The sequence below is a fragment of the Aulostomus chinensis genome, chromosome 7 (genome assembly GCF_037954235.1).
Source record: "Aulostomus chinensis isolate RoL2024-O1b breed Wild chromosome 7, RoL_Achi_v1.0, whole genome shotgun sequence".
NCBI lineage: Eukaryota > Metazoa > Chordata > Actinopteri > Syngnathiformes > Aulostomidae > Aulostomus > Aulostomus chinensis.
The window spans coordinates 10110754-10137394 of record NC_141326.1 but is presented as its reverse complement, the minus strand read 5'-3'; the positions used below and the strand labels follow the sequence as shown (position 1 = coordinate 10137394).

The 26641-nt window shown below is 41.2% G+C and overlaps 1 protein-coding gene across 2 annotated transcripts; it reads left to right on the top strand.

The window, feature by feature from the left end:
* The first annotated feature begins 1164 nt into the window (after nucleotides 1–1164).
* Nucleotides 1165–24806, top strand: pamr1b (peptidase domain containing associated with muscle regeneration 1b). 2 transcript variants are annotated; one of them, XM_086207697.1, is made up of 14 exons: nucleotides 1165–1335; nucleotides 9094–9270; nucleotides 10954–11079; nucleotides 11504–11618; nucleotides 14819–15036; nucleotides 15647–15754; nucleotides 18342–18512; nucleotides 18669–18860; nucleotides 19017–19880; nucleotides 19973–20149; nucleotides 21215–21281; nucleotides 21552–21781; nucleotides 22736–23094; nucleotides 23201–24806. In XM_086207697.1, exons 1-14 carry the CDS (start codon nucleotides 1176–1178, stop codon nucleotides 23762–23764), a joined length of 3528 nt encoding a protein of 1175 aa, XP_086063823.1. In that variant the 5' UTR covers nucleotides 1165–1175; the 3' UTR covers nucleotides 23765–24806. The 2 variants fall into 2 exon arrangements, with proteins under 2 accessions (XP_086063823.1, XP_086063824.1); XM_086207698.1 differs by having other exon boundaries at nucleotides 23179–23377.
* Nucleotides 24807–26641: the final 1835 nt, after the last annotated feature.

Genomic DNA, 26641 nt, shown 5'->3' with positions numbered 1-26641 from the left:
TGATTGATACTCTAAATTGACCGTAGGTGTGACTGTGAGTGTGAATGGTTGTCTGTCTCTATGTGTTGGTCCTGAGATGGACTGGTGACCTGTCCAGGGTGAACCCCGCCTCTCACCTGAAGGCTGCTGGGATAGGCTCCACCCCCCCTGACCCTTAACAGGATAAGTGGTAGAAAATGGATGGATGGATGCTAAAGAACGTTCACCAGGACCATGACAGTGAATTAAGACATTAAACAATCCAAGATTTCAGTAAAACTGGTATGATATGAAAAAGTTGTAGGACCATGATATTGTAGATCTCTTACACGTTACCACTTTTGGTGATTGTTTTTACTTTAATCAGGAAAGAGACCCTTGAATTTCTAATTTCCAATTCAATGTCCCTGTAATTTATGTGTGATTTGTAATAAAAAAAAAAAATATATATATATATATATATCAAGGTTTTTTTGGTTTTTTTTAGTAGTAACTGCATGTTGGCCTCAGGTCCACATTTCATGAGATTCTTCTTAGATGGATAAATTTGATAATCCAGGTGTAATCTCTTTTGATCTCATTTTTTTTGTGGGTATCCAAACATCCATCCATCCATCCATTTTCTATACCGATTATCCAATATGGGTCGAGGGGGGCTGGAGCCTACCCCAGCTGACATTGGGCGAGAGGCGGGGTTCACCCTGGACGGGTCACCAGTCCATCGCAGGGCCATGAGGAGCAATTTTTTTTTCACTCACATAATTCAGACTACACAGCACTGTATGCTTTAAAGTTTTGAACTCAACATTAACATAATCAAGCCAACATTAAATCCATCACTTTCATCATTTATCTCAGTAGCGCACAGTAAATAGTTGTTGTGTTCTTCACCCCACTGGGCCTTTTCTGTACAGCCATCCATACACACATAATGACTTAAACATAAACTGCTGGAGCCTGAGTTCATTCAAGACTGACGACGTCATTCTCTGAGTTGAGTTTTTGGGAGACCACTCCAAGTGGAGCGGCTCATAAGACTGACTTGTAACCTGAAGCCAAAGAGAAAGGAGACAGACACTGAGAGAGAGAGGGAGAGAGCGAGAGAGACATGGAAGGAGGGGGCGGGAATCTCTGAAGGGCTGAGAGAAGGTGATGTCAGCTGAGTTCACAAAGTAAACAGAGTTCCAGACTGCAGCATGCTGTCTGAGGGACGAGTACGGTGGCTGGGGCAAACCCATGGGGGGACCCACACAATCCCCTGGACTGGCATCTTTATCAGTGTGAGGGAAGGCTGGTTCCTCTTCATGTCTCTCTTCATCTTCATGTTTGTTCCTCAAGGGACATCCTGGCCCTACGGTAAGCCTTACCTTTACAGCTCTGTGTTTGGCACAAGCTCTTGGTTTGTGTTCTTTGTTCTCAAACAGCTAGCATCAGCTCTCTGTCCTTCGATCCTTCAAGAGCGGAAAGAATCCAGCAAGATTTGTTAAACCCACAGAATGCTTTTAAAAATAGATTTTTTTTATGGAGGTGACTAAAAGGGCTGACAAGTTTTCACTTTCTCTATTACAACTCTTGTCATGAGATAGACGATGAGAGATACTCCTTGTTTATTGTCCTCATAAAAAGAAATCAGAGATCATCACGCTCCTCATTGTTGTTCTTTGTGTGAGAATAAAGTGTTTTCTGCAGACGGATGCTTCCATATATTCCTAGAGATAGTGTGAGTCCTAAAAGGGTTCTTCAGACATGGCACTCATTCACTTTTCTGCCAAAATTTCTCGAAGTTTGTTGTTGGTGCCTGTTTACCCTGGGTGACCACTTGAACCACTGCCAGAAGTCATGAGTCAAGTTTGAGTCAGCCGTGCTGGCTGTGGTAATGCATCCACGGCAATTTGTCTCTAAGACTCCTGACCAAACCCTCTGACCTCTGTCTGATGCCTCTCACGGCATGCAGGATAACAATACGGTCAATTTGTAGCTTTGGCGAGTGTGGTGACGGCCTGAGATGAGTTGCAGTGAAGAGAATTCCCTCTGGCAGATTTGACTATTGAGTCACTCGCAACTTCGCTTGTTTCATAATCTGGTTTAATCAGCTGATGATAGGCACTTTCCAAAGGAAAAACGTTATGTTTTTTAAAAAATTTTTAAGGCAGAGCCGAGTTGTTTACATGCCAATCCAGCCTTTGTAGACATGTTAAAAGTCAAAGCATCAATGAGGCTGTTTCATGGATAGAATCTTGAACATTTTGGCACAGAAATGAATTTGTTGAAGTCGTTAAACTCCTACATGACCTACATATTCGTGTGTATACATACAAGGTAGACGATACTTCAGTGGGTCTGTGGTTTCCTGGCTAAAGGAAGTTCATTTAAAGCAATCTCCAGGATGACCAGTGGGATAAACGTTTGGGATCGGGCTACATTCAAATTCATGCTGACCACAGAGCTCCTGTGGGAGTTTCCCTGCTCCATGATAGCTAAATGACTCTGACCTCAAAATACCAGACAGCTGCTGTGGGCAGTATGCAAGAGGAATTATACACTTGCACATACATGCACATAGGTTCTCACAGAAGCTATAAAAACAATGTTTCCATGATACCTCACTGTGAAATAAGCACCTTTTAAAATAGATTTATACAGAGTACATTGTGGAGACACTGTCATGTTCTTCTTTGGAAACACAACTCAATTAAAAAGCATTACTTGTTAGAGTGGTAATTGTTAGTTTTGTTTAGCTTATTTGTCAGGGAGCATTAAAAATATACATTGTTGAGCCTCAGTTTGTATATAACTCATTTGCATCTATGATTTCTGGGCAGCAAAATAAAATAACAACACTGCAGCAGGGCTGGGCACTGGCAGGGACCTCGCAATAAGATACATACAATACATGGGTCACAGTCAGATTTTAGCACAATACTTTTCTGTAAAATGTGATACAATATCCATCCATCCACCCATCCATCCATCCATCCATCCATCCATCCATCCATCCATCCATCCATCCATCCATCCATCCATTTTCACCTGCTTATCCTGTGAAGGGTTGCGGGGGGGCTGGAGCCTAGCCCAGCTGTCTACGGGCAAGTGGCAGGGTTAAGCCTGGACAGGTCACCAGTCCATTACAGGGCCAGCACATAGAGACAGACAACCATTCACACTCACAGCCATGCCCAGGGTCAGTTTAGAGAATCAATCAGCCTAGTCCCCGCATGTTTTTGGACTGTGGGAGGAAGCTGGAGTACCAGAGAGAACCCACACAGGAACAGGGAGAACATGGAGACTCCACACAGACAGATCCCGTGCTTGAGCTTCAACCCAGAACCTTCTTGCCGTGAGGTGACAGTGCTGACCACTGCATCACCGTGCCGTACTGATTCAATATCCAATATGCGATATCCTGCATGATTTATTGAAAACCATTCTGTATTGAGAGTGAAAAGAAAGGACTTATGTGTAATAATTTGTAATAATTTTTTTCAACATCTATTTGGCATTTATCTAGAGACAAATGAACAAGTAACACTGTGCTGCAGGAGTAAATCTGGGAAATGCACATTTCATTAAAGCATATTTGATGACGACGATGATGATGATGATGATCAGGCATTTGAGTCTTTCTGCAAGATTTCTTCATATGTGGGGCTTGAATAATATCTCCCAGAGGCAATTATGGATGATTCACATTACAGTGACTGTTTTCAGTTTGAAAAGTGTGTTGAAATCCTGAGGTTATCACCATGCCCCCCTCTCTTCCATGCAGCTGTCTCGCTTTGTGAGTTAAATATAGCTTAGCTGTGATAGTGGTGTTTAGTAAGACAGGACAAGACTCAAACTGATAAGATAGTGAGCAGTGAGCAAGAAAAAAACAAAGTAGATGGTACATGGCATAAAGTCATGTGACAACACTTCTGAAGGAAGCGTCTGAGTGCGAGAGTTATCCAGGGGAAAAAGTTAACATAAAACAGCAGAGGCAGAAAGGCAGATGCTGACCTTAAGTTTATTCTTGGCTTAGTGCAGAGGAAGATTCTTCCAGAAAATGATGGCTCAGTTTTAGCAGCTTTAAAAGTCACGTCTGAGGTCAAATTCAGCACCTGCAGCACATTTTGAAGGCAATGTATCTATTTATCAGTATTATCATCTACTTTGTATTTTTCCAGGGCGGTGTGAAACAAAGGAAACATAACAGAAGTTTACAAAACCGAAAAACTATCATGAAAAATTGTCTGTCCATGTGCTCGCCTGGTCTGCGGGGGAAAGTGGTTACATTTCCACGACCACTTCTCTGCTCCTGTTATTAATGATGTCAGTCTCTGGATTCACATCAAAGGTGAGCCACAGTAACTGACAACCACAGCCCCTGAAGCTTCTGATTGGTTGGAAGAGCTGTGTGGCAAATGTAGATTCTTTTAGTATGCCTGTGTTATTTCTATTTTAATTCCAATGCCTTCTTGACATGCATGTTGATGAGCGCATTCAGGAGCTCAACAGCTGGAATGGAAAAAAGCAGACAGATATCCCTTACATAAGAGCAGAGTCTCCAAAACAACCTCAGCAAAACTTAAAATATGTGAAATTGAGTCTCTTAAGTGCAGCATTTTGTCCGTAAATCATTTCAAAGCTCAAACAGAGTCAGTTGACTCTTTGCATTCACGTGTGCTCTCTTGTTTGTAGGCCTAATCTTGCATTGCCGCTTCCACACCTGCTCAGACCCCCTAAACTCTTGTAAAATCACATATGAAATTGTCTGGTTTGTTACCTGCAGGCGTTGACCTGGAAGCCTTGCAGGTGTGTTTTTACAAGGCAAGGAACTTTTTTTGCTGAAATGGATAAGCTCTAATCACCATGGCAGACAGCCAAGGTGCAGTTCTGGAAAAATGATCTCTGGTGTTGTGAATCTGTAAACACTTATAAGATAAAGGTGACACGAGAAACTGATTCCAATATCAGAAAGGTAAAGGTAAGAAATTTGAGTTTGTTCATATATATCTGTCTCTGTCTCTGTCTGTGACTCTCTCTCTCTCTCTCTCTCGCTCTCTCTCTCTCTCTCTCTCTCTCTCTCTCTCTCTCTCTCTATATATATATATTATAGAGAGAGACAGAGACAGACAGAGAGACAGAAAACTGCCTGCATTTTAATATTTTTAAACTTTGAACATTAAATTCCTTGTTAGATATGATTTTGTAGAGGCTTCTTTATTAGTTTACTCAGAACAAACTTATGGAACATTATTTGAAGGACAACAGACTCAGCAGGGATCTCTCTGATGAAATAAGCAGGCCTGCTCGAGAAGTGCCTTGACCCTCTCATGCTGATGTCTTATAAAATGGGTTTTACTGTCTCCCACGTCAGTGTCCATTCCAAAGCTGTCCCAGGAGGAGACGGAGATGGAGTAAGCACCATTCTATCCCCATGCGATTTTCATTGCATCTTTAAAACACTTTTTTCATCCTGCATTAATAGTCTCATGGTACAAATTGACACTCAGGCCACTGAAAATTCTGTGAAACCAACATTAAACACTCTTTTCATAGGTGAACAGCATGGATTGGTCTTGTGTTGTAAAAGGTAGATTTCATGGAGGTCAACGTGGGAGAATAACAGGGGTTAAATGATACTTCACAAGAAAGTGTACTTAGTCTTTCAAGTACTCACACATAGGTGTGTTGAGCTCACCATGATGTTTTACTGCATCACTTCTTTGTGACTCCAGAAGGCAGAAAGAGCCAACAATATATGTTTATTTTTTAGCTTTGTTTCCCAGATTCAAACACTTCCTTTTTGGCAGTACAGTGAACATGCCTTGAGGAGCACAGCCAGCCAGTTGTGGCCATGCTCATTCGTTCATGCTCATTGATAATCTTGATCAGAAAACTTAATACAAATGTCTGCATTCCAGAGTCCAAAAGAAGTCATCCAGTAATGCAGGGGAAAAAGGCTAAATAAACTTTTTGGATGCAGTATTCACTTCAACATTGGATTTTATTTGTAGTGTGAAAAAAGTCTGTTCCATTGTCCAAATCCTCTTGGTACCTTCAAGTCGGGTGCATAATCCTGGTCCTTGCACTGTGTTATCTTCTCCTTGGCCATGGCCATGCCATGGATGTTTGTGGCTCTCACACTTGGTCAACAGAAATCCACAAAAATGACAATCTGGACAGAAACTATGAGTTTCTGTGATCGTCTTTGGAAGATGAACCAAGCTAAACAAAAGAGGACAATGGACCAGCTTTGGTTAGAAAACAAAGCTGGGGGGGCTGATAGTTCAAATTTAATACTGCCACATTAGGCAACTGGGGATGTGAGGGCATGGGTATGGTGGGAGGGAATGGTGCAAATGGATGCCATAGTTAGCAGCGAGTGACATTTGATCATACTCCTGAGATCAATCACCAAGCATGCCAATGACGCGCAGAAAGAACGGAAGAATATAAGGTTGCCAAAACAATAAATGACCATAAGAACAGGTGGCATGAATAAAAAACAGACCATAGCTTTTAAAAAAAACCCTGCACAACATTTGACCCTGTGGCATTGCACAACCGAGTTTGTGTTTGATTAATGACATACCGCAGCAGTGGAGGAGAAACAGGCCAGACTGTTGCTGGACTGAGATACAGTTTATTTCATTATTAATGTAGATGGGCAACAAGGACAACTCACAACATTCCAAGACATGCACATCATCTCTTGGTTTTAAAAAACATGTGAGATCAATAATCCAAGTTTCCTACTTAGCAACTTTTCTAATTAGTGCTGGGTATTGGCAAGGACCTCAGGATATGATACATGTCAAGAAGGACGGGTCAAGCTGTGATTTCATCATGATGTATTGCGATAACGTGTACTCAACCACAAACCCCTATGGATACTTGTTTCCGCTCTCATAGAGCTAGACTTCAGAGATCTAGACATATTTTCTTGACATGATGGGGAACATTCACGTGGGTCAGCTGCCAAACAATGTGACATTTGGCTTCTATGTTGTCAGAGAGCCCGCCCACAATACAGTACACGATCAAGCTCGGCCGGTACTTCAATCTGTCTGGATGGTTGATATTTCAGTGTTGTTGGGTTTTAGACTGGCTGGTTCTAGGATGGTATCTACCAAGGCAACTTTCCAGCTGTTCAGGTGTTAGTTGGACATTTGAAAATAATGAAAAGAAAAGGCATGACGGGTTCAGGTTTAGAGCACAATCAGTCCTTTTCCCACTGACTTTTCGGAAGAGTTTCAGAGGTCTATTAGCATCCACCTGCACTACCAATGAATCTTGGCCCTTGTGTAGTTGCTGAGCACTAAGCCCAACATTACACGGTGCAAGTATTGCCTTCATCAAATGTGTAGCAAAAATATGTAGCAATAAGTGTTGCGATACTCCATACAATTTGCTGAAAATTTCAAAATAAAGCCGATACCACAACTTAGCACGCACCACTTGGGTAGTCTAGTTTTGTTATACTTTTTGGTTTGTCTTCAAAACCAAAGGGCACCAAAATGCTGTCTTTCAAAGCTGCAGACACCACATGGATGGGAGGCCTGGGTGATTTTTTTGAACACATCATTATTAGGGGCTTGAATATTGATAATGTATCACAATTTATCACTGTCTTTTTTATTGCACAGCCCCATTACCAATAAGTCCAGGACATGTGTTTGTGTGGTTGCAGGACTTGGAGGAGGGTACATAAACAGACGAAACCTGTGGTGTGTTTAAACAGCAACACAGTATGTTAACTTGTGTGATTCAGTGTTTCAGTCCACAGTTACGTAACCAGTATTCAGGCCCTTGATTCACTTGTTTCCATTCCAAGATTGTGGTCTTTGGATGAAAACATTCATAAAATACTTTCTGATTGATTCTGTTGTCCATGTCAGTGACTTTACCATTATGGTGTGTTTGCGAGTGTATTGATGTCATGTACAGTATGCAAGCGCAGGGATGTGGAAAATCACTTAAAACCACGAAAAGCAGGCAATTGAACTCACTGATGAGTTCTCCCCAGTCTATGCATCTCCTCCTCTTGGTTTCAGTAATAGATCGATATATCACAATTGTACAAACAATTAATAGTGACATCGTGCTATTTCTTTAAATTTGATCTTAATTGCTTTTTTTTTCCCCCTTTTAGCATCTTTATCTCTATTTTTGATAGAGACAATGAAGATACAGTAAAATAGTTCCAAAGCCATTTTTCAGGCACACAGTTAATATGAGTAACTCAACACCTCTCATGCCATACGGCACACTTTTCACCATGAGACAGGTCTGTCACAATCATGGCCACTGAAATGCATGCTCTGTTACTTCAAGAATGCTCGTTTCACCTCTGATCTACTGTTCTGCTTGGTATCTGCTTGGTCCTTTTCATGACATGAGCAAACAGTACAATCTTACGCGAATAAAACCTTCAAACCAGGCTATCTTTCCATCCTCCCTCCTGCTGCAATAAATTGGCAGGTCACTTGTGCTAAAGCACCCACCACATCCCCTCTTTCTGCCTGAGAAGAGTTATAATCCCCATCTTGTGCTGGTTGGGGGGGGGGGGGGAGGAGACGTCTCTAACTCATTGGGGAACACACAACTGGCTAAGAACAATAGCTCCATCCTGATTCCTCACATAATGAGCTTATAATTAACAGTCTGACATGTTTAACTGAACTGGGAAAAGCTTTATTCAGGATGTCATTAAGTTTCTAAATTTACAACAGCGCCACCAAAGTAGGAGAACTTATCCTAAAAAAGAAAAAAAAAACTTTTGTTCAATGGCAATGTAAGTGGAGATTCCACACAAAAAAAAAATTAAGATACCATTTTGAAAATGTTTTATTGATTTGTCCAGAAACCCCCCAAAATTGTGCTGATTGGCGTTTCAGGGGTCTCAGATTTAGTCCTCTGTATTTTGCACCCCGAAAGTCAATTGAGTTTCCATAAAGAGGAGCTTGTTGCCATATGGCAAAATAACATGCAGGCGGTAAACCCAGGAGAAACCTCCCACTCCTGCTCAGCTGATCATCATCACACAGCTATTACACTTGAGGTCTTCCCTCCATGTCATACTTCCTCTAATCTCTGTCATATGAAGGAAGTCTGAAGCGTTCTCTTCTTTAGATTACAGGTATTTGCACAACCATTGCCCCGGCCCTGAGTGGAATGTTATGTGCAGGGGCTGCTGTGAGTATGATGTGATCCGCTGTAAATGCCCCCTCCAGGGGACTCCGGTGGGCTATGCCGTGCCATGCTGCCGCAATGCCATCAATGAGTGTGATCCCTGCATCATCCATCCAGGTACAGAGGAACTTGAAAATCTTGAACAGAATAAAATCTCTGCTTTATTTGATCTTACTTTTATCTGGTCTGGTTTTAGAATGCAATCATTTTTCCAGTTTTTATTGAACCTTTACATAGTTTAATACCCCAGTGTGTCGTAGCAAGACAAACAAGTGGGATGGAAAGTCTGAAATCAACTTCTGTATTTGTGTCTGGTTTAATTTGTTTCCACGCCAACTTCTTCTCTTGACTGCAAGCAGAACCCCGTTGAATTGGCAAAGAATGAGAGTGATCACATTCTAATTTGTGAATGAAATGGGAGAAGCAAGTGTGCGTATGTTTATGTTCAAAAGCCAGCACACACTTTTCACCAGGTGTGAAAATATGTGAGCATACTTCGGGATGTCTGGACTCAAGTGTTCCAGATTTTGCATCCAAACTCTTGTTTTCTTCATGTTGTTTTCCTCCACACTCTTCACCTCTGGAAGCATGTTTTCTTCACAGCTTGAATGGACTCACACTTTCCTTTATGGGGAGAAAACAGCTGTTGGGAATTAAATGAATACCTGTACCTCACTTTTAACTGTAAAGCACTAAAATCTACTCACACGCACTGCATACATTCTTACATCTACATGTGTACATTACCCAGCCTACAGGCTGGTAGAATTCATACCTGTTCTCAGGTCACATGTTGCTCCACCAACCCCCTCCCCACTCAAAGGGATAGAGTGGCCTCTTAAGTGAAAATCCACCCTCCCAGGAAACCTGCTCAGGGATTTTTTTTTTTTTGTTGCTACAGTTCTATTTCAGGAAGCAGTGATATGTTTGAGAAATCTGTTGCAGTGAAGGATAAGCAGGATGACTTTAGCAGAATCTTACTTAAAATAACAGTTCCAGTGTCATGTTTCCTCCACCACAATTTGTTTCTCCTTTCGTGCTAAATTCATTCTCAATTGGCATCCTTGTTATGTGCGAGTGCTTTTATATATACAAATTCAAACTAAAACGTTACACCATAATTTCCACGAAACTATATGGTAATCTCAGAGTTACTCTGTGTTACACACCAAAACTGTTCAGGGACAGTGCTCCACATAGCGATCAACAGTTGTCATGTTTCAACCAACATATTTTGTTGTATCACATTGGAAAAGGTTGATGAAAATCAGAAAATTCAAAAAAGATTTTATACCTGCCGGAGATGCCTTTTTGTTTTTTAAAAAAATGTAAATGCACTCAATGAGCGATGAAAATCTCTTTTCTTGAGCTAAGCTACGCCAATAAGATCTTGATGTAGTGACTTTTTAACTAACAAAAAACTAACAAAATTACTCAAGACCTCTCTCCTTTTTTTGGTGGTAGATGGCTAAGAGGACTCTGACTATTTCAGCTCACCTGCCACGTACTGACAAAAACAATTATTTGCTCCAAATCAGTTTCTGCAACATTTTTAAGGTTTACTTGTTTTTTTGGGCATTCATAGATCACATACCTCCACCAAGGCAACTTCAGGCAAATCAAATGTAAAATGTATGGTCAAAATTAGCCTCATAGTTTTTGTGTAATTCCACTAACTGCCAGACACACACCACTGATCGCTTCACCTCTTTGGAGGAGGTAATAACAGCTCTGTTGAATGTTTCAGTGAGTTGTTCTATATATTTTCAGGCCTGTCTAACTCCTTGCTCATTATTATAGGTTGCAGTATATTTGAGAACTGTAAGCGCTGTAACAACGGGACGTGGGGTCCCAGAGATGACTTCTTTGTCAGTGGCCAATACTGTGCTGAGTGTCGTCCCGGCTGGTCTGGTGGTGATTGCATGAGTAAGTCTCGACATACCTTGTAACGCCGATATACAAACATTCTCTCCTTCCGTGTGAGGCAACTATGACAACTTGGAAGAATGCCTTGGAAGTTGTCCATGAGGAATTGAATAATAAAGTCAGAGTCAGGATTCTCATTAAACAAATTCGCATGCAATGTTTGGGCACCATAGTTACAAATATTCCACCACAAGCATACATTTAATTGAAAGCAGAAAGCTATAAAGCTGGTTGTAGGCATTTGTTGCCCTTGCGTGTATTCATTAATGCTTCTTTACATTTTGAGCGAACAAGGCCTTCTAGGAAATGACGAATGTAATTTCAAAGCACCTCAGTATAAACCTGTTTAATAATAATGATGCCCTGGTTAAATGCTAGATTCCTGAAAACTTTCCAAGTACACTTCTTTCCTATGTGTTTTCAGAGTGTGGGGGGGTGATCCGTAAACGGCAGGGCCACTTGGTGTTGGAGAGTTACCCCAACAATGCTCGCTGCGAATGGACCATACAAGTGGACCGTCCCTTTACGATAGAACTCAGGTGAGATTGTAAGTCTTGCTGGTTGATAACGTCATCATTTTTTCCTCTGTAAATAAAATTATGCATATCAAAATTACGTTGTTAGGGCATTTTTAACTGATGACTACTTAAGGACAAAAGGGAGGGTTAAAAGAGTTGCTGAAAAAAATACCAGTAGAAACTACATTTTGAGTGTCCTACTGCTCTGTTGTAGCCAGTGTTGGGCAAGTTACTCTAGAAATGGAATCAATCATTACTGATAGTGCCTTAAAAAGTAATCAATTTACTGTACAGATTATTAGGTTTCAAAAGTAATGTGTTCGGTTTATAGTAACATTACTAGTAACTAGTTCCTTGACTGAGGGTGAGCCAACAGTGGAAATGGCATCTCCTCCACGGTATAGCCTACCCAGCGATGAGCTTCATCACACCTCCTCCACTTATTGCTGGTGTTGACGGGGAAATCCAGCTTGGGTTGTTTTGTTGGAGGACATCCACCAGGAGGTGGAAGTGGAGGCACTGCTGTGCTGCGCTATCAGACGTTTTTGCAATTGGATGTGAAGTTTTTGCAGTTGAAGACATTTTGGTGCCACGTACGTGTACGAGTGCATGTATTTGGCTGAGACAAACTAAAAAATATACTGACCGTACTTCTGACTAATGAACACATTTTCCTCTCCTCCCTCTATTCTTGGTTTGTTTATGCTAGTAGCCATGGCAGTTGTGCACACACACACACACACGCACACACACACACACATCATCTACCTTCAAGGATAAAGCTTCACTTTTATGTGTCTAGATGTCAAACACTGTATTCTGTCAGCAATGATGTAAAGTGGCGGTAACGTATCATTACTTGGATTAGTAACTCATTTAATTACTGTTTGGAAATTATCATGTGTTTAAGTTCTCGGTCACTGAAAAACAAACCAACTTACAGCAACACCAGCATTGATCATGACATATTTATGAGTGAAACAGGATAGAAAGGCGTGAAATAATTGTGTGAGGAATTTAAATTGATCAATGAAAGTGAGAGCATAATAATAAAGGGTTGGGGGCCCCCAACACCGATGGGAGAGAGGGGGAGAGAGAGAGAGAGAGAGAAAGCCCATCTTGTGCTCCTTATAGCTGCTTAAGCAGTCCCCTTTAAAATGTCTGGTGCATAATTTGGAGCTGTTCCAGATCACACCCTCCTCAACATGAATACATCTGAGCCAGGGGGCCTGTAACCACAGTATTTTGTGGAAAGAAAACTTGGTTTGAGATGGAAAACAGCCCAAAACTGCTTGAAAAACTTGGAACTTAGTGTACGTCCCAGTTTTTCTAGCTTGCTCACAAATGTAGCTTAGCTCTTGCACTTTTTTATCAGTTCATGTTAGCATGTGTCATTTTGTTTTACAAGAAAAAAAAAAAAACGACCGGATAATTGTATGATAATTCAAATAATTCTTGTGCTATATTGTATTGGATGAGTAAAGACATTTTTTATGTAAACAAGAATTTATTTTAAACTCAGTCCCAGTTATTCAGAGTCATCCACCTTGTTTCTATATTTCTAATAATTGCTGGCCACTATCTGCTGCCTCAGTTTTATCTGGCTTTCAACCCTCAGTTTTTCAGAATCTCCATTGCCCATCTGTAATAGTTATTGATGGCTGGTGTGCTTAAGTCAAATTTCAACTCCAGATATTTCTGCAAGATGTGGGTCATGAACAAATGGCAGGTTCGGAAACCACATTTGTTTTTTTTCTTCTTCTTTGTAGGAGAAAAAATATCATTTTTCTGTGTTGCAATAAATTAACTTTCTATTTCCGTCATTTTCTCCATTACAAATTTACACTTTACAGCTGAGCACCTGTGCGGGGTTTAGAAAGATCCAACAGTCCATATGGTTAGGTTCAGGCAGCGCTTTCAGGTGATTGTGTAACTGAATAACATTTGATGATTCCAAGCCATACTTCTGCTCTGTATAAAGCTTTCTTCTAAATGTTACAGCAGTGAACACGAGCACGGTTTTAAGACTGGCTCCATGGTGAGATGACAAACGTCAGTCAAATGTCACTTTTGGTCTTTTGTGATGTAAATCCAACAAAGCTGAGTGAACACAGCTGCCGTGCCTACAGAAGGCACACAATCATGCCTGAGCTGCCGGGGAATCATAGGCGAGGAGTTCTGTGTTTCACCGCCGGCTCTGATGCACATCACAGCCAACATATTTTCTGAATTACGACTGGGATTGGAAGCTTCTTCAAGCTAACATTTAGCATTAGCGTATACATCCCATTAGTCTTGTGTCAGGAAAGAACTTAAGAGTAGACCAATGTCCTCAGATTTCATCAGTCCATCTGTTTCAGTATTAAGTCAAAGATAATGCATCTGAAATTACAGGAAGAAGACAGGAGATGCATTTGGGTTTTCCTAACCCAGGTGGCAGGCCTAAATATCCCACTCATGAGTGCAACACCTCATGACTTGAAAATGGGTGTAAATTTCTCATGACGCTTATTCTAATTATTTTCAATTCATAGTTAAACAGGCCCTGAAGCTTGGTCAGCTGTATGAATGTCCATGGAATGTTTTGAAAATGTTAAAACAGCCAAGAAACAGTTCTCAGGTAATATTAAATAATTACTTTTATATGGGGTTTGTGGATTATTATTTTTTTTAGATATTTAACAGCCACTGATCAGAAATAATGAGGTGCTTATTTGGATGACATCACTTTTTAACAGTTACATAAATGTTGTGGTATTTACATAATCTGTTTATGAGGGATTAAATGAGATAAATGTGCTTGTATACATTTAATGAAAAAGTTCCCAGGTCTGAATTCTGCAGTGCCAAGGAATGGCACTTTTTATTATGTACGTTAACTTCTACTATTACTACAGTGCATTTTCGTAATGACTTCCCTCATATTTTTCATCCTAGCTCAGATGAAGTTATTATTCGCCACATATCAACATCAAAACACAGCTGTTTGAATTCAAAACTTTCTGGTAAAAGTGAGATACAAATTTCACGCCTCACCAAGGGCAGTAAGCCATAGAACAGTGAGACCAATCACCTTGTGCAGCTGTTAAAGAAATCAGCAGCTATCATTATGGTTCATTACTGGCCTGACATTTTAAAGAATCACGATGCCAGCTGGTGAAGCTGTGGCAGGGAACGCAGGTGCACTCATTGCTTTTCCTGTTTCTTTTTTACACTAACAGGTTCATGATGCTGAGTCTAGAGTCACACCACTCTTGTCGTTATGACTATGTGGAGGTCCGTGATGGTGATAGCATCAACTCACGTGTCATTGGCCGATTCTGTGGAAACAACAGACCTGCTCCGATTCAGAGCTCCGGCAACAGTCTGCACATCCTATTTGTGTCAGATGGTTACAAGAACTTTGATGGTTTCTTTGCCACTTTCCAAGAAAGCTCAGGTATGTCAAATATCATAGACATTCAAGTGAAAACTGCTGCAAAAACTAATCATACACAATAGTGAAATCTAAGAGATTGTTTGTAAGCTTTCTACAATATCAGTTGAAAGTCATACCCCATGAACAAAGGTCCTCCTTTGAGGAATGGGCGACAACAAATGCAAACAAGAGCGGAACACTCCAAAATACTCAGAATCCTGAGAGGAATAAAAAGCCTTACATAGTGCATGACTGACATCTCTGTGTTTTGGCAGAGGCCTTCATCAGGGTTGATCCCACTAACAGTGCTTTGAAAACCAAATGTCTCATTCTAAAGCTCAAAATCTGACACACACACACACACACACACACACACACACACACACACACACACACTCACACACATACGTGTACCAGCTGCACAACCAGCTCGAGCAGAAGTAAACAGAGGCTTTTTGTCTAGAAGTGCCCACACACATTTGGAGATGGAAAGTGACATTGAAATGGTGCCAGCTTTGGACATAGCTTGGTGTGGACAGACATTCCACTGTGTGTACAGATTATACCACAGGACCGCAAATGAATTCAGTATTTCCTTATGCACCCTAATACTATATGTGACTATTTACAGCTTGCAACTCCTCTCCTTGCCTGCACGATGGGACCTGTATCCTAGACAGTTCCTACACCTACCACTGTGCCTGCCTGGCTGGCTATACAGGCAAACGGTGTGAAAAGGGTGAGTCTATAAATTTACAGTCCACTCATGTGTCTGAAAATGTTACTAGGTGAATAGGAAAGCAGAGGGGGAAGAGAATACCTTCAGGCTCTAATCAGACTAAATCACTCTTTGTGGCATACTGTCGGCATGACTTGAGTTTTCCATCTCATGAGGCAGCTGCAGACGTGTGTCACACAGCAACTGAAATCCCAGAATCATCCCAGAATTCCAGAACACCTTGTTACAACTAATGCACCAAGAATTGACTTTGTTATTGCCCAGAGACTGTTAGTGATTCACTGTCATGAGGGAGAGGCCTGTGGTTTGGACTTAGTTCAGGCCAGCTTCTTGAGTCAATGTTTCAGCCAATTAGATTTTTAGCAAATAAGGCACGAGTTTCAACAGATCCGCTGCAAATACAAGCATTAATGTATTTGTTTGCACTGATTCAGCAACACATGAAGTACAACAGATGCAGGCAAGTGCAGGAAAGATTGAAAAGTTGGGAGAAACTTAAAGGAAAAAAAGTACTGGCTAAGATATCTTGAGTATCAAGAATAATGAGGAAAAAATGCGTTATTTATTAGGGCTTGGTAATGTGGCACACCACCATGTGGTTGGGCGGGCTAGTGTTCCCTCAGGGTGTGGCGAGTCATTTTGGCCCTTCAAGCTTTCATATTGAGGGGCGTTTGGACCTTCACTTGTATTTTTCTGCCACACACACTTCCCTGACGAACCTACAAAAACAAACTATTTTTTTGTGGTGTCCTTTTCCGGGTTAAATTGGAGTCTATAAACGTAATGTTGAAACAATTCTACTCCTGTAACCCAAGCCTGCTTTTCCATTGGGGGAGACACGTGTGAAATAAGGCAGGATTTCATTCCACACAGAGTGCATTCATCTGTATTCCCAAAAGGAATCCTCTGCTGTTAACTTTATTTCAGGAAAAGCCTAATGTGCAACATTTTATAGATGTTTCTTGTCTACTTTTCACACCCAGAGTCAAATGGAGGATTTGAACCTGACAGGATGTATTTCAAACTGCCATCTGTTGGAGGCCTGAGCTCAAACGCATCTTGTATGTGATAATCTGACTTGTTGTCATGGAAACTCAAGAAAGATAGAATCTTTGGGTTCTGTTTTTGGTTGTTTGTTTTTTTTGCTCTGGGGCAGAATTCACTCTATTCTTGAGTCCAGTCTAAAGTGTTAAAAAGTTTCTTAGACATTAATGAAAAAAATGTTGAGTCACTTACATCTTGTAGAGGATGTTAGAATTCAACGCGAAGAACTCGAGACTCATCCCATTACACCTGACATGGACTATTGACAAAATAAAAACAATGCCAAAAGCACTCTAGGGTGCTTTAAAAGGAGGTCAACTACAGTTTAGTTTTACACTTTTGGTTAACCGACAAACATTTTCCATTTCCTGCGGGACTGAACTTCGGGAATGTCGTAAGCCAAACTGCAGATGAAAGGGAGGGTTCCTGTGCATTTTATGGAAACACAACAAAGCTCCTGAGGGATCATCTCGCAGAGCGTGCTGTAATTGTATGATAACTTCAAAAACCTTTCTGTTTGAAGTTTCATGAGCTCACCAATGGGTGATGCAAGTTAGCGTGTTCACGCATTTGAAGTTTGCAGAAAGAAACAGATATTTTATTTGAGAGAAACAGCTTAACACTATGTAGATGAGAATACTTTCACTAATATTTTCAAAGTTATGAGAAGGATAGCTTTATTTGAAGCAGGTCATAATGCATCAGAGTTACACACAATATTTCACGTCCGCATGACCAAGCTCTACTTCCTCACTTCATAAAATCCACTTTTACTACGCTGGAAAATTGAACAGTTTGACTAAAACCTTTTATTGGATCTACTTCTACCCAGTTTACAAGCCATGTGTTGAAGTCATGCTGGGAACCTTTCACACTTAACCATGATGGGTGAAATGCTTCATTATTGAGCCTCTGGACATCTTGAATTAAGAATACAGAGTCTGAGAGCGTGGTTGGATTCATAGGCTACCTGTCTGACCTGCAAACATCAGGAGTCAATGAGTCTCTGTGTGGTCTATTTGTGTGGTCTGTAACAGCACCGAAGCATAAACAAAAACAGATCTTTGAGTAATGGTCTTTATTCCTCCATTTGAGTATTTTCCTACAAGGGAATAATCAATAGGAATTATTGAAATAGTTTCACTGTGTAAAAAAAATTATGAAACCACAATACGGCTGCACAAGCATACGAGGTAATTATTCGCATCAAAGTTTGCCCATTAAAAGATCTTGTCTTTTTTTTTTACCACTGACAGATGCAGATTGTTATGCCTGACACCACTGAACGTACTCAAAGCGATGGATGTGTTGTTATGTTGTGATGTATGTAACTGAAGTCTCGCTTTGAAATCTCTCACACTGACTCGACGGATAACTTCACATGAGCCCTCTGGTCTCTTGGCCTCAAAACAGGGCCCAGGTAGTGCAGTGCTGGAATTATCCTTTAAACCATCTGAACATCTTCATTTTCATGATGCAGGGGTTCGTTAAAAAGGAATAGAAGTTGTGTGTATAAACTAAACATAGCTGTGTTTCTGTTCAGTGTTGGGATGCCACAGGCCCCCAGTGCCAACCCACGGATCCACAGAGGGTGTGTTCCATCACTCAGGAGCACGCATTACTTTCCATTGTGACCCTGGGTTTGAGCTGCAGGGGCTTCCCTCTGCCGTCTGCTTGAGTGATGGCACCTGGAGCGCACCCGCCCCACAGTGTGGTAAGATGGTGATGTGACTTGTTTTTTCTGCCAAAGGGAAATTTTGGGCAAGTATTCTTGGCTTGTCTTTGAATGCCTGACATTCAGTCCCAGAGATTTAGCAGATTATGGAAAAAAGAAAGCTTCTATACGTCCGTTTGTTTTTTCCTTCTCTAGTGCCAGTGGAACGAGTATGTGCTCTACCACCCAAGCCGAGACACGGAGACCACTTCTTGGTTTACGGACCCAATGACGTACTCATCGCTCTACAGTACCTGTGTTACCATCCCTATGAAGTCAGCGGAAGCTCTCAGAGAACCTGCCTTCCTAACAACACCTGGAGTGGCTTTCCTCCTGTTTGTACACAAGGTTAGTCAACATCTCTGGAGTTATCACGATCCAAGCAAAAAAGAAGCCACACATCATTGTGCTTTTGTTTTGTAAGGGAGGTGTTTATAATGGATCAGAGAAAATTAATTGGTGCCCAACTCGTTACTGATCTTGTAATTTGTTCTTTGTCTACAGTGAATAACACCCTCACAGAAGCAGAAAATGACAAAGACAAGGAAAAAGGCAAAGAAAAAGAAATACACAGTGATAAAGATATCAAAACTAAAGAGAGAGGTCAGGAGAATAAAAACCAAGAGAAAGAAAATACTGAAGGGAAAGACATAAACACTGAGCAAAGTAATAGAACAATAGTTGACAAAGGGGATAGATATACTGGTACCATTCCAGAGAAAACTGGGTCTGAGGACACGAATGAAGAAAAGCCAGAGGAAAGAAATAATGTATTAGAAAAACCCACTGAAGGTAGCATTGATAAAGTGGATAGTAAAGGCCCAGACAACAGCCTGAACACAGTGGAAAAGAAAGAACCAGAAGTAGCAAAAACCCCTGAGAAAACAGAAGGCAGCTCAGACCAGAATATGAACACGGGAAAGAGAGATAGAACAGAAATAGTAGTGATAAAAGACAAAGGACAAGAAGAGAAGCAGAGAAAAGAGGAGCAGGTGAACGGAAAGCGAGATCCGGACAAAGTCGGGCCGAATGATACGAAAATGAGGACCGTTATATCTGAGGGAGGAAACACGGTTGAGATATTTAAACTGGAAATGACCAAGAACAACACAGTTACAGATGATACCAATGACAAAAAGAGAGAGAATATGACGAGCAGGCCAGAAAGGAAAACCGTTCCCTCTAGAGTCAACATTACACAGTTTACCTTGTACATGGCAGGGAGTGAGGAAAGTGTCCCACCAAAAGAAAGTCCTACAGTACAGGAAGACAAGATAGAGAAGGTTTCAACTGAGAAAACAAAGGAGACTCTGGCGAGGGAGGTGGCAGAGAAAGAAAAAGAGAAAGAAGTGAACCAAAGCTTCGATGGTAAGAGAGCGGTTGAAAGAGAATTTAAATGAATAAGCCGTCACTTTTGCTTTCACCTTCACCCTGACATCCAACCCGTTTCCCTCCTCTAGAGAAGAGCTGCCCACCTGTCCCTCACCTCTACCATGGCTATCACCAGCTGGTGGTAGGGGTGGAGCCTGAAACGGTAGAGTTCTTCTGTAATCATTCCTACGCTCTCAGTGGTGACACCCGGCGAATCTGTCAGCCAGATGGTACCTGGAGTGGAAAACAACCCCTGTGTGTCAGAGGTGCCGTCATCTCATTGGTCTTCTTTCAGTTTGCCTATTTTATGACAATGATGGTTGATTGTTTGTAGGCGTACATCACTGCAGGCATGAACAGATTTTTGATAATTCCTAATCATCGATGCAGAATGCCAACTAGATAGCAATGTTAAATAGTAAGTAAAAAGTTCTTCCAGAGCAATGTTGATCAACTATTTAGATGTAAATCTGAATGAAGATAAAGTTTTTACTCATTTTAGGAATAGAAATAGTAATTCATTATGAAAATAACTGGTCAACGTGCAAAAGTTAATCGTGTGTGTACATCAGGCTGTCATTGTAAAGCTATTTATGGCTAGCATTAGCTTCGTAAGTGTATGGTAACATTAGTTCATTATTTAGTTTAGGATAATAATGCTAATAAATGTCAAAATTACTACTGCCAGAAGTACATTTCTAAAATATTTTTAAGGATAAAGGGCTATCCTTTGTCTTTTATATTTATTATGGAGATTCATATATTCTGGACTATTGGTAAAAAGATTTTAAAAAAAAATTCCAAATGTCAAACCATTCCTTCTGGCAATATTTTGGACAACTTACCAGTAAAAATCATGAACATACCAACAACAATAATAACGACTGTCCCCAGAAAACGTACGTTATTTCTGCTGTCAGAACTCAGAAGAGTTTGAACAAACTTCGTTACACATCCAAACATGAATCAAAGCACCGGAGGTCAATAATTCATCACTACTCTATCAGTACCAGCATGGACTCAGCTAGGCAGACGGCTGACATCACAGCTACAACCAAAACTACCGACGTGAAGAGAGAAAGTGGCAAACTGTTAAGTACCATTTAGCACCACAATCGCCTGTGACAATGGCCATGTAAATTAACAAAGGACAGGTGCTGGTAGGTTGATTTGAAGACTTGACTCTGAGCTTTTCTATTTTATACCTTGTTGAGTGATGTCATACCTACGTCCCAGAACCTCCAGTCTCCTGAATGTTATACGGTAAACAGCAGACATGGTTGAATTTTGTCAACATTTTATGAATTCTGTTTTTGCATGTATATTTGCAGCATGTCGAGAGCCCAAAGTTTCAGAACTAGTCAGACAGAGAATTCTGCCACCTCAAGCACCATCCAGGTACTGCATAATGTAATATTACAAAAAAAACAAAAACAAAAAACAGACACCTCACATTAGGTAGCCCTTGAAGCGGGACATTCCTTGGAAAACAACAGCCCACTTTATATACTCTATATAAGACTATGAACAAATGTCACACATCGAGAGCTGAAGTCACATACATTTGTACGTAAAAGTGCTCACAGATTTGGCCTCAAATTGATGAGCATTTACTCAATCAAAGGCGTACATCTGTTTATTTACGGCCTTTTTTTTTTCCCCTGACAGGAAGACACCTGTACACAAGCTTTACTCCTCTGGCCTGGGCCGTCACCTGCAGTCCAATGGCCCCACCAAAGCCCCTCCAGTTCTTTCCCAGCTGCCCCAGGGCTTCCATCACCTTTACACACACATAGAGTACGACTGTGTGTCTCCTTTCTACCATCACAATGGCAGCCCTCGCCGTACCTGCTTAAAGACAGGGAAATGGAGTGGACGTCATGTCTCCTGTTCTCCAGGTGAGGGCAGCAGAGGACCACTCAGAATAACCTCGTATCTCAACGGATTTTAATAACTTACATAATTTTTTCAAAAGTGCTGTGTGACTACATACTTATACTGTGTGGTCAAACTTTGGTGTTCCTCCAGTATTTATCTAATGAAGATGAGACTTGTGGCTGCACTTTGAGGAATATGAAGGACATTTGATGCGTGATGTCGACAGATTGCTGCTTGAGGCCTTGGCATTGAACAGCTCGTGTAGAGTCAGTGAGAGAACTGGAGAATACCCGCTATGGCAACATTTACATTTTTTAATAATGATGAAATAGTAACCTGCCTTTGGGCCACTTACTCAAAGGTACGTCCCACGCGCTTCATCTGAGGTTTCTCCACCCACTTCATTTGGAGGATGGGCCATTGCTATCTTCAGTTCTTCAGAGGAGAAAGCATGATATTAATATTTCTTCATCTTCAGATCCTCCCACCTCGAGATGTAATCATTCAAGGACAGTCATGGGTCTCTGTGTTTTTCATTGGGCATTTACTGGATGTAAGGGACTGAGAAGCCTACTGAGTCAGACGCTGTAATTTGTAGCTTCCACAAAACTCACTTATAACAGTTGGAGAAGAGTGCGCCTCTGTGAGCTGCTTCCAACTTTAATAAAAAGAACTCTGCACAGACAAACAACTCGAGCCACATGGTTCTATTTTAGGGAGCTTGTCACAGTTTTAAGAAATAAAGTTGCAAAGTTGGTTGATGTGAGGGTCGGTAAAAGATGTCCATATTCAGTATTATGTGGTTCCGGTCATTGTGAATTGTGGCTTAAAATTATCTGTTCAAGTGCAAAACAAAAGCTTTCAGAAGGGCCCCGCATCACTATGTGTTGACACGATAAGTCTTCTGAAGTTCTTCCAGACTTCCTTTTTGCCTTCATCATTCCCTGTGTCCTCTCATCCCTCCTCTTTGGCAGTGTGTGGGAAGCATCCCACCTTTGACCCAGAGAGGCCGGCAGAGGCTCACTGGCCTTGGCTAGCAGCCATCTACCGCCGCTCCACCAATGGAGCTGAGACCAAGGTGGCCAAAGCAGACAGCCAGGCAGGGTCCCTGAAGAAGGATGGAGGAGCAGGAGCTGGCAGTCACAATCAGGCCTCTGACTGGCAGCTGGTGTGTAGCGGTGCTCTGGTGAACCAAAGGAGTGTTGTGGTCGCAGCCCATTGTGCGACAGAGCTGGGGAAGGTGTATCCTCTGAATACAGCCAAAATCAAGGTGGTAGTTGGGAAGCACTATCGGGATGATTACAGGGAAAACAAAGGTCTCCAACACCTGAGGGTAAGCGCTCTGTTCCAGTCTTCTTTTAGTTCATAACCTCTTCCCTTCCCATTCATCTGTCTTCCACTGATCTTTAAAAAAAAGCTTGTCTTTCTCTCTCTTAAAGGTGGCCTCCATTGTCATTCACCCGAACTATGACCCCCATATTCTGGACTCAGACATAGCTGTCATCAAATTACTGGACAAAGCAAGGATTGGAGAGAAAGTCTTGCCCCTGTGCCTGTCAGACAGCCAGGGAGAGGAGGTGACCTCGGGACAAGGGCTTGTGACAGGTTGGTCTCTCGTTCCTGACTCAAGTTTGGGAGCCGATGAGAAAGTACGGGTTGGGCTTGTTCACCTCGCTGATGTCGTCCCATGTGAGCAGCAATATGCTCGCAATGGTGTGCTGGTGAGTGTGACGGAGAATATGCTCTGTGCCAGCCAGAAGCCCGACTATGGACACTCTAACATATGTCCCGCTGACACAGGGGGGATCCTTGTTCTCCCTGCTGTCACTGAGGACAACCAGAAGTTCTCTCTTAGTTCCACTCATGGGGAGAGCAATAATCTGTGGAGACTTGTGGGACTAGTGAGCTTCGGTTATGATCAGGGGGAGTGTGATCCCGCCCTCTACACCGTCTATACTCGTTTAACTAACTTCAAAGACTGGATAGAGAGCAACATGAAGTAGAAAATCCTGCTGTACAAAAATATTCCTTTTCTTTTCTGTACATTTGCATTTGTCTGTTGTTCTACCGATTCATCTTCCCTGATCTCTGAGTCTCCCGCACGTTTTATGCAGAAGGAACACTGGACTCTAACTGAAGGGGGCGCTAACACATTGGATGTGCTGTTCATCAGCCTTTCTTCAGCGGCTCAACCTGAGGTTATAGACTTTACGATGAAAGAAAAAAAACATTCTCTGTTTGTATTGTACTCATTATAGGTGTATGTATTTATACTGTACTGGTTTATTGTATCAATTAATTTGACTCAAGAGATGTACATATTGTATTAAAGATGGAAAAAGGGACAATGTTTTAATTAAAGAAAATGTGGCTGTGGTAATGCTGGTTGGACAGTGATTATTACTGGTCACAGGCTATATATTTGGCATGTAGCAGATTAGAATAATGACACTGATGGTGAACTAAATGTAGAAACACCTTCTGTTTGGCGCACGGTCTGTTTGTGCTGTGCAGCAAATGAATTCAGGTCACGGCAGCAGGATTTTCACGACCATAAATGGAACGTGTTATTCACATATCAATTCCCACCTCTGTGCTCAAATTAAATCAATTACTTCCAACCTGACCCGCCTCTGGTATTCAGAGGTAAGTTTGCTTCTTCCTCTGAAGGGGAATATTTAAGATGATTTTTAAATACACGTTGAGGTCAAAAATAGTCTGTGGTTATCGATTCATTTAAGGAAAACATACAATAGATTTGTGAAAGGCTTTTATTTTTTAAAAAGAAAAATTAACCACCAAAAGCACAACCTCTATGGCAGAGGTAACTTGTTAAGATGCTAGAATTGTGTTCATGTTAACTAAATCTGATAATGTGAAAATAGTTGTATGACCTTTCTTTAGGTGACAAACAGGAAAGACCGGACGCCCTTTTGATTAGATAGATTCCAGACTGCTCATGTAACACGATGATATGAACTGTGTCTTGGTGATCTGATCAAAAAATGAATGAGAAAAACGATACACCTGTTGTACTGAGACACAATAAAGGTTGACTGTCTTGCTTCCTCTTCTTTGCTTTCCTTTCAACAAGCAGATCTGTACAATAACTGTGCCGAAAAGGAATTTGTGCCATCTGCCTTGCCGTATTTCATTCTCATAAATATTCAAGTCATTTTCCGAATGTGATTTATTACTTTAACTTGGCCCCCTGAGCAGAATATATTGATTTTATAACAGATTTGTAGCCTTAACATAGCCAGAGGTCATCAGAGCAATTTTGCTTCTAATTCTGTGACCAGAGGAAATCTCTGCTGTCAGACAGGACATGTATCTGCAGGAAGGGTAAAGATTTGAAGATGTGATTTGAAAAGATTCAGTTGCTTTTATTTTACTACCCCCAATTGCTTATCATCCTTTTTTCTAAAGTAGTTTTATCTTATAGTTTTTCTTAACTTAATTGAAACGTATGGCAAATATTTTTTGGAATTATGTATGCATACTTAGAATCATACCTCTGTGCCTTTGTCACTCCACGTGAACCGCATCTATGAAAAGACTTTCTGTCCGTCTTTCAGCCATTTAATGAAGATGAAGGACAGCTTTGTACTGTCCTGTGTTTCCCATGAAGGGCCCTGTCCACTTGGGCTGGAAGACAGTCTGTTCACAGGACCTGGTGAGCTCACAGGGCATCTTCAATAGAACCACACTTCACCACCATCTGACTGGCCTGGGAAAAGAGATGAGCAAAGTACCTGGATCAGGATGAGAAAATATTCCACCATGAGAACGCAAAGGCAAAGGGTTGAGAGGCGGAGGGGCAAAATACTTAAGGCCATTTACCTAAAATATTTAGTTCAGTTTCCCAGTTCAGATGGAAAGCCATCCTTTCTTTGTGTGAAGAGGACGTCTCTTTGAACCAACCACAGTATTAATTTGCATTCAAGGGTTCAAGTTTTGTTCTCCCTCAACAAGGTCACTGGTGTGAGTCTTCTTCATTGTTGGTGGAGTATCAAAAACTACTGGAGGACTTTGGTGTTATTTTGTGGAAAGTAAGTTGATATGACGTGGAAAAAGCAATTAATTAATTGGAGCTGGATCTAATTTTGATAACAGGATATTCAAGACTTTTCAAGGCCACTGACAGGGTGTTGCCGTCAGTGGAAATTCTAAACATTTTGAACTTATTATAAATTCATTTAAATCCCATTTTGTAAGTTCTTTTTATCTGGTGTTGAAATAAGGAACATTCGGCATCCTGAAATCGTCTTTATTGGATTTTAGGTCTGGAATCCAGCCCTGTCAGTTGTCAGTTCAATGGTTTATAATTCTGAAAATAATGAGCATGTTCTGATACAATTCATCGAAGCAATGCATTTTAGGGTTAATATCGAGGAGATCATGGACACTGTTTGGATTGGGTTGTGGATCAGTCTGGGTAGAAACAAACAATGAAGATATTTTGATACTATGGTCATATTCGGTACACAGGCAGCCTCCCTGGAGGAGCTAAGCGCTCTCTGAAAGCTTTGCCTGTAGTTTCTTATTGTTTTTTCATTTTGTCATTAAATACAAAAACCAGTCAGTCAGTTACTCAACAGCTCTTTGACTTCAATGACACATAACTTTCTTAACAATCAGCTTTCAATCTGAAGGTCCAAGAAATACAAAGTATCTAAATGCATATTGCCATGTAGTTTTGCTCGTGCCACGAGCCCTTGATTATATTGCACACTTACAAAAACACCTGATTTACCGGTGGGGTACCAATATGTCATCACATTCCGTTTGTTCTGAACTATTTACAGTATGTAACAAGATGAATTCAGCTTCACTGTGTCTATTCAAGGCAATGAGTCAATGTAAAGTGTCTTCTGTAT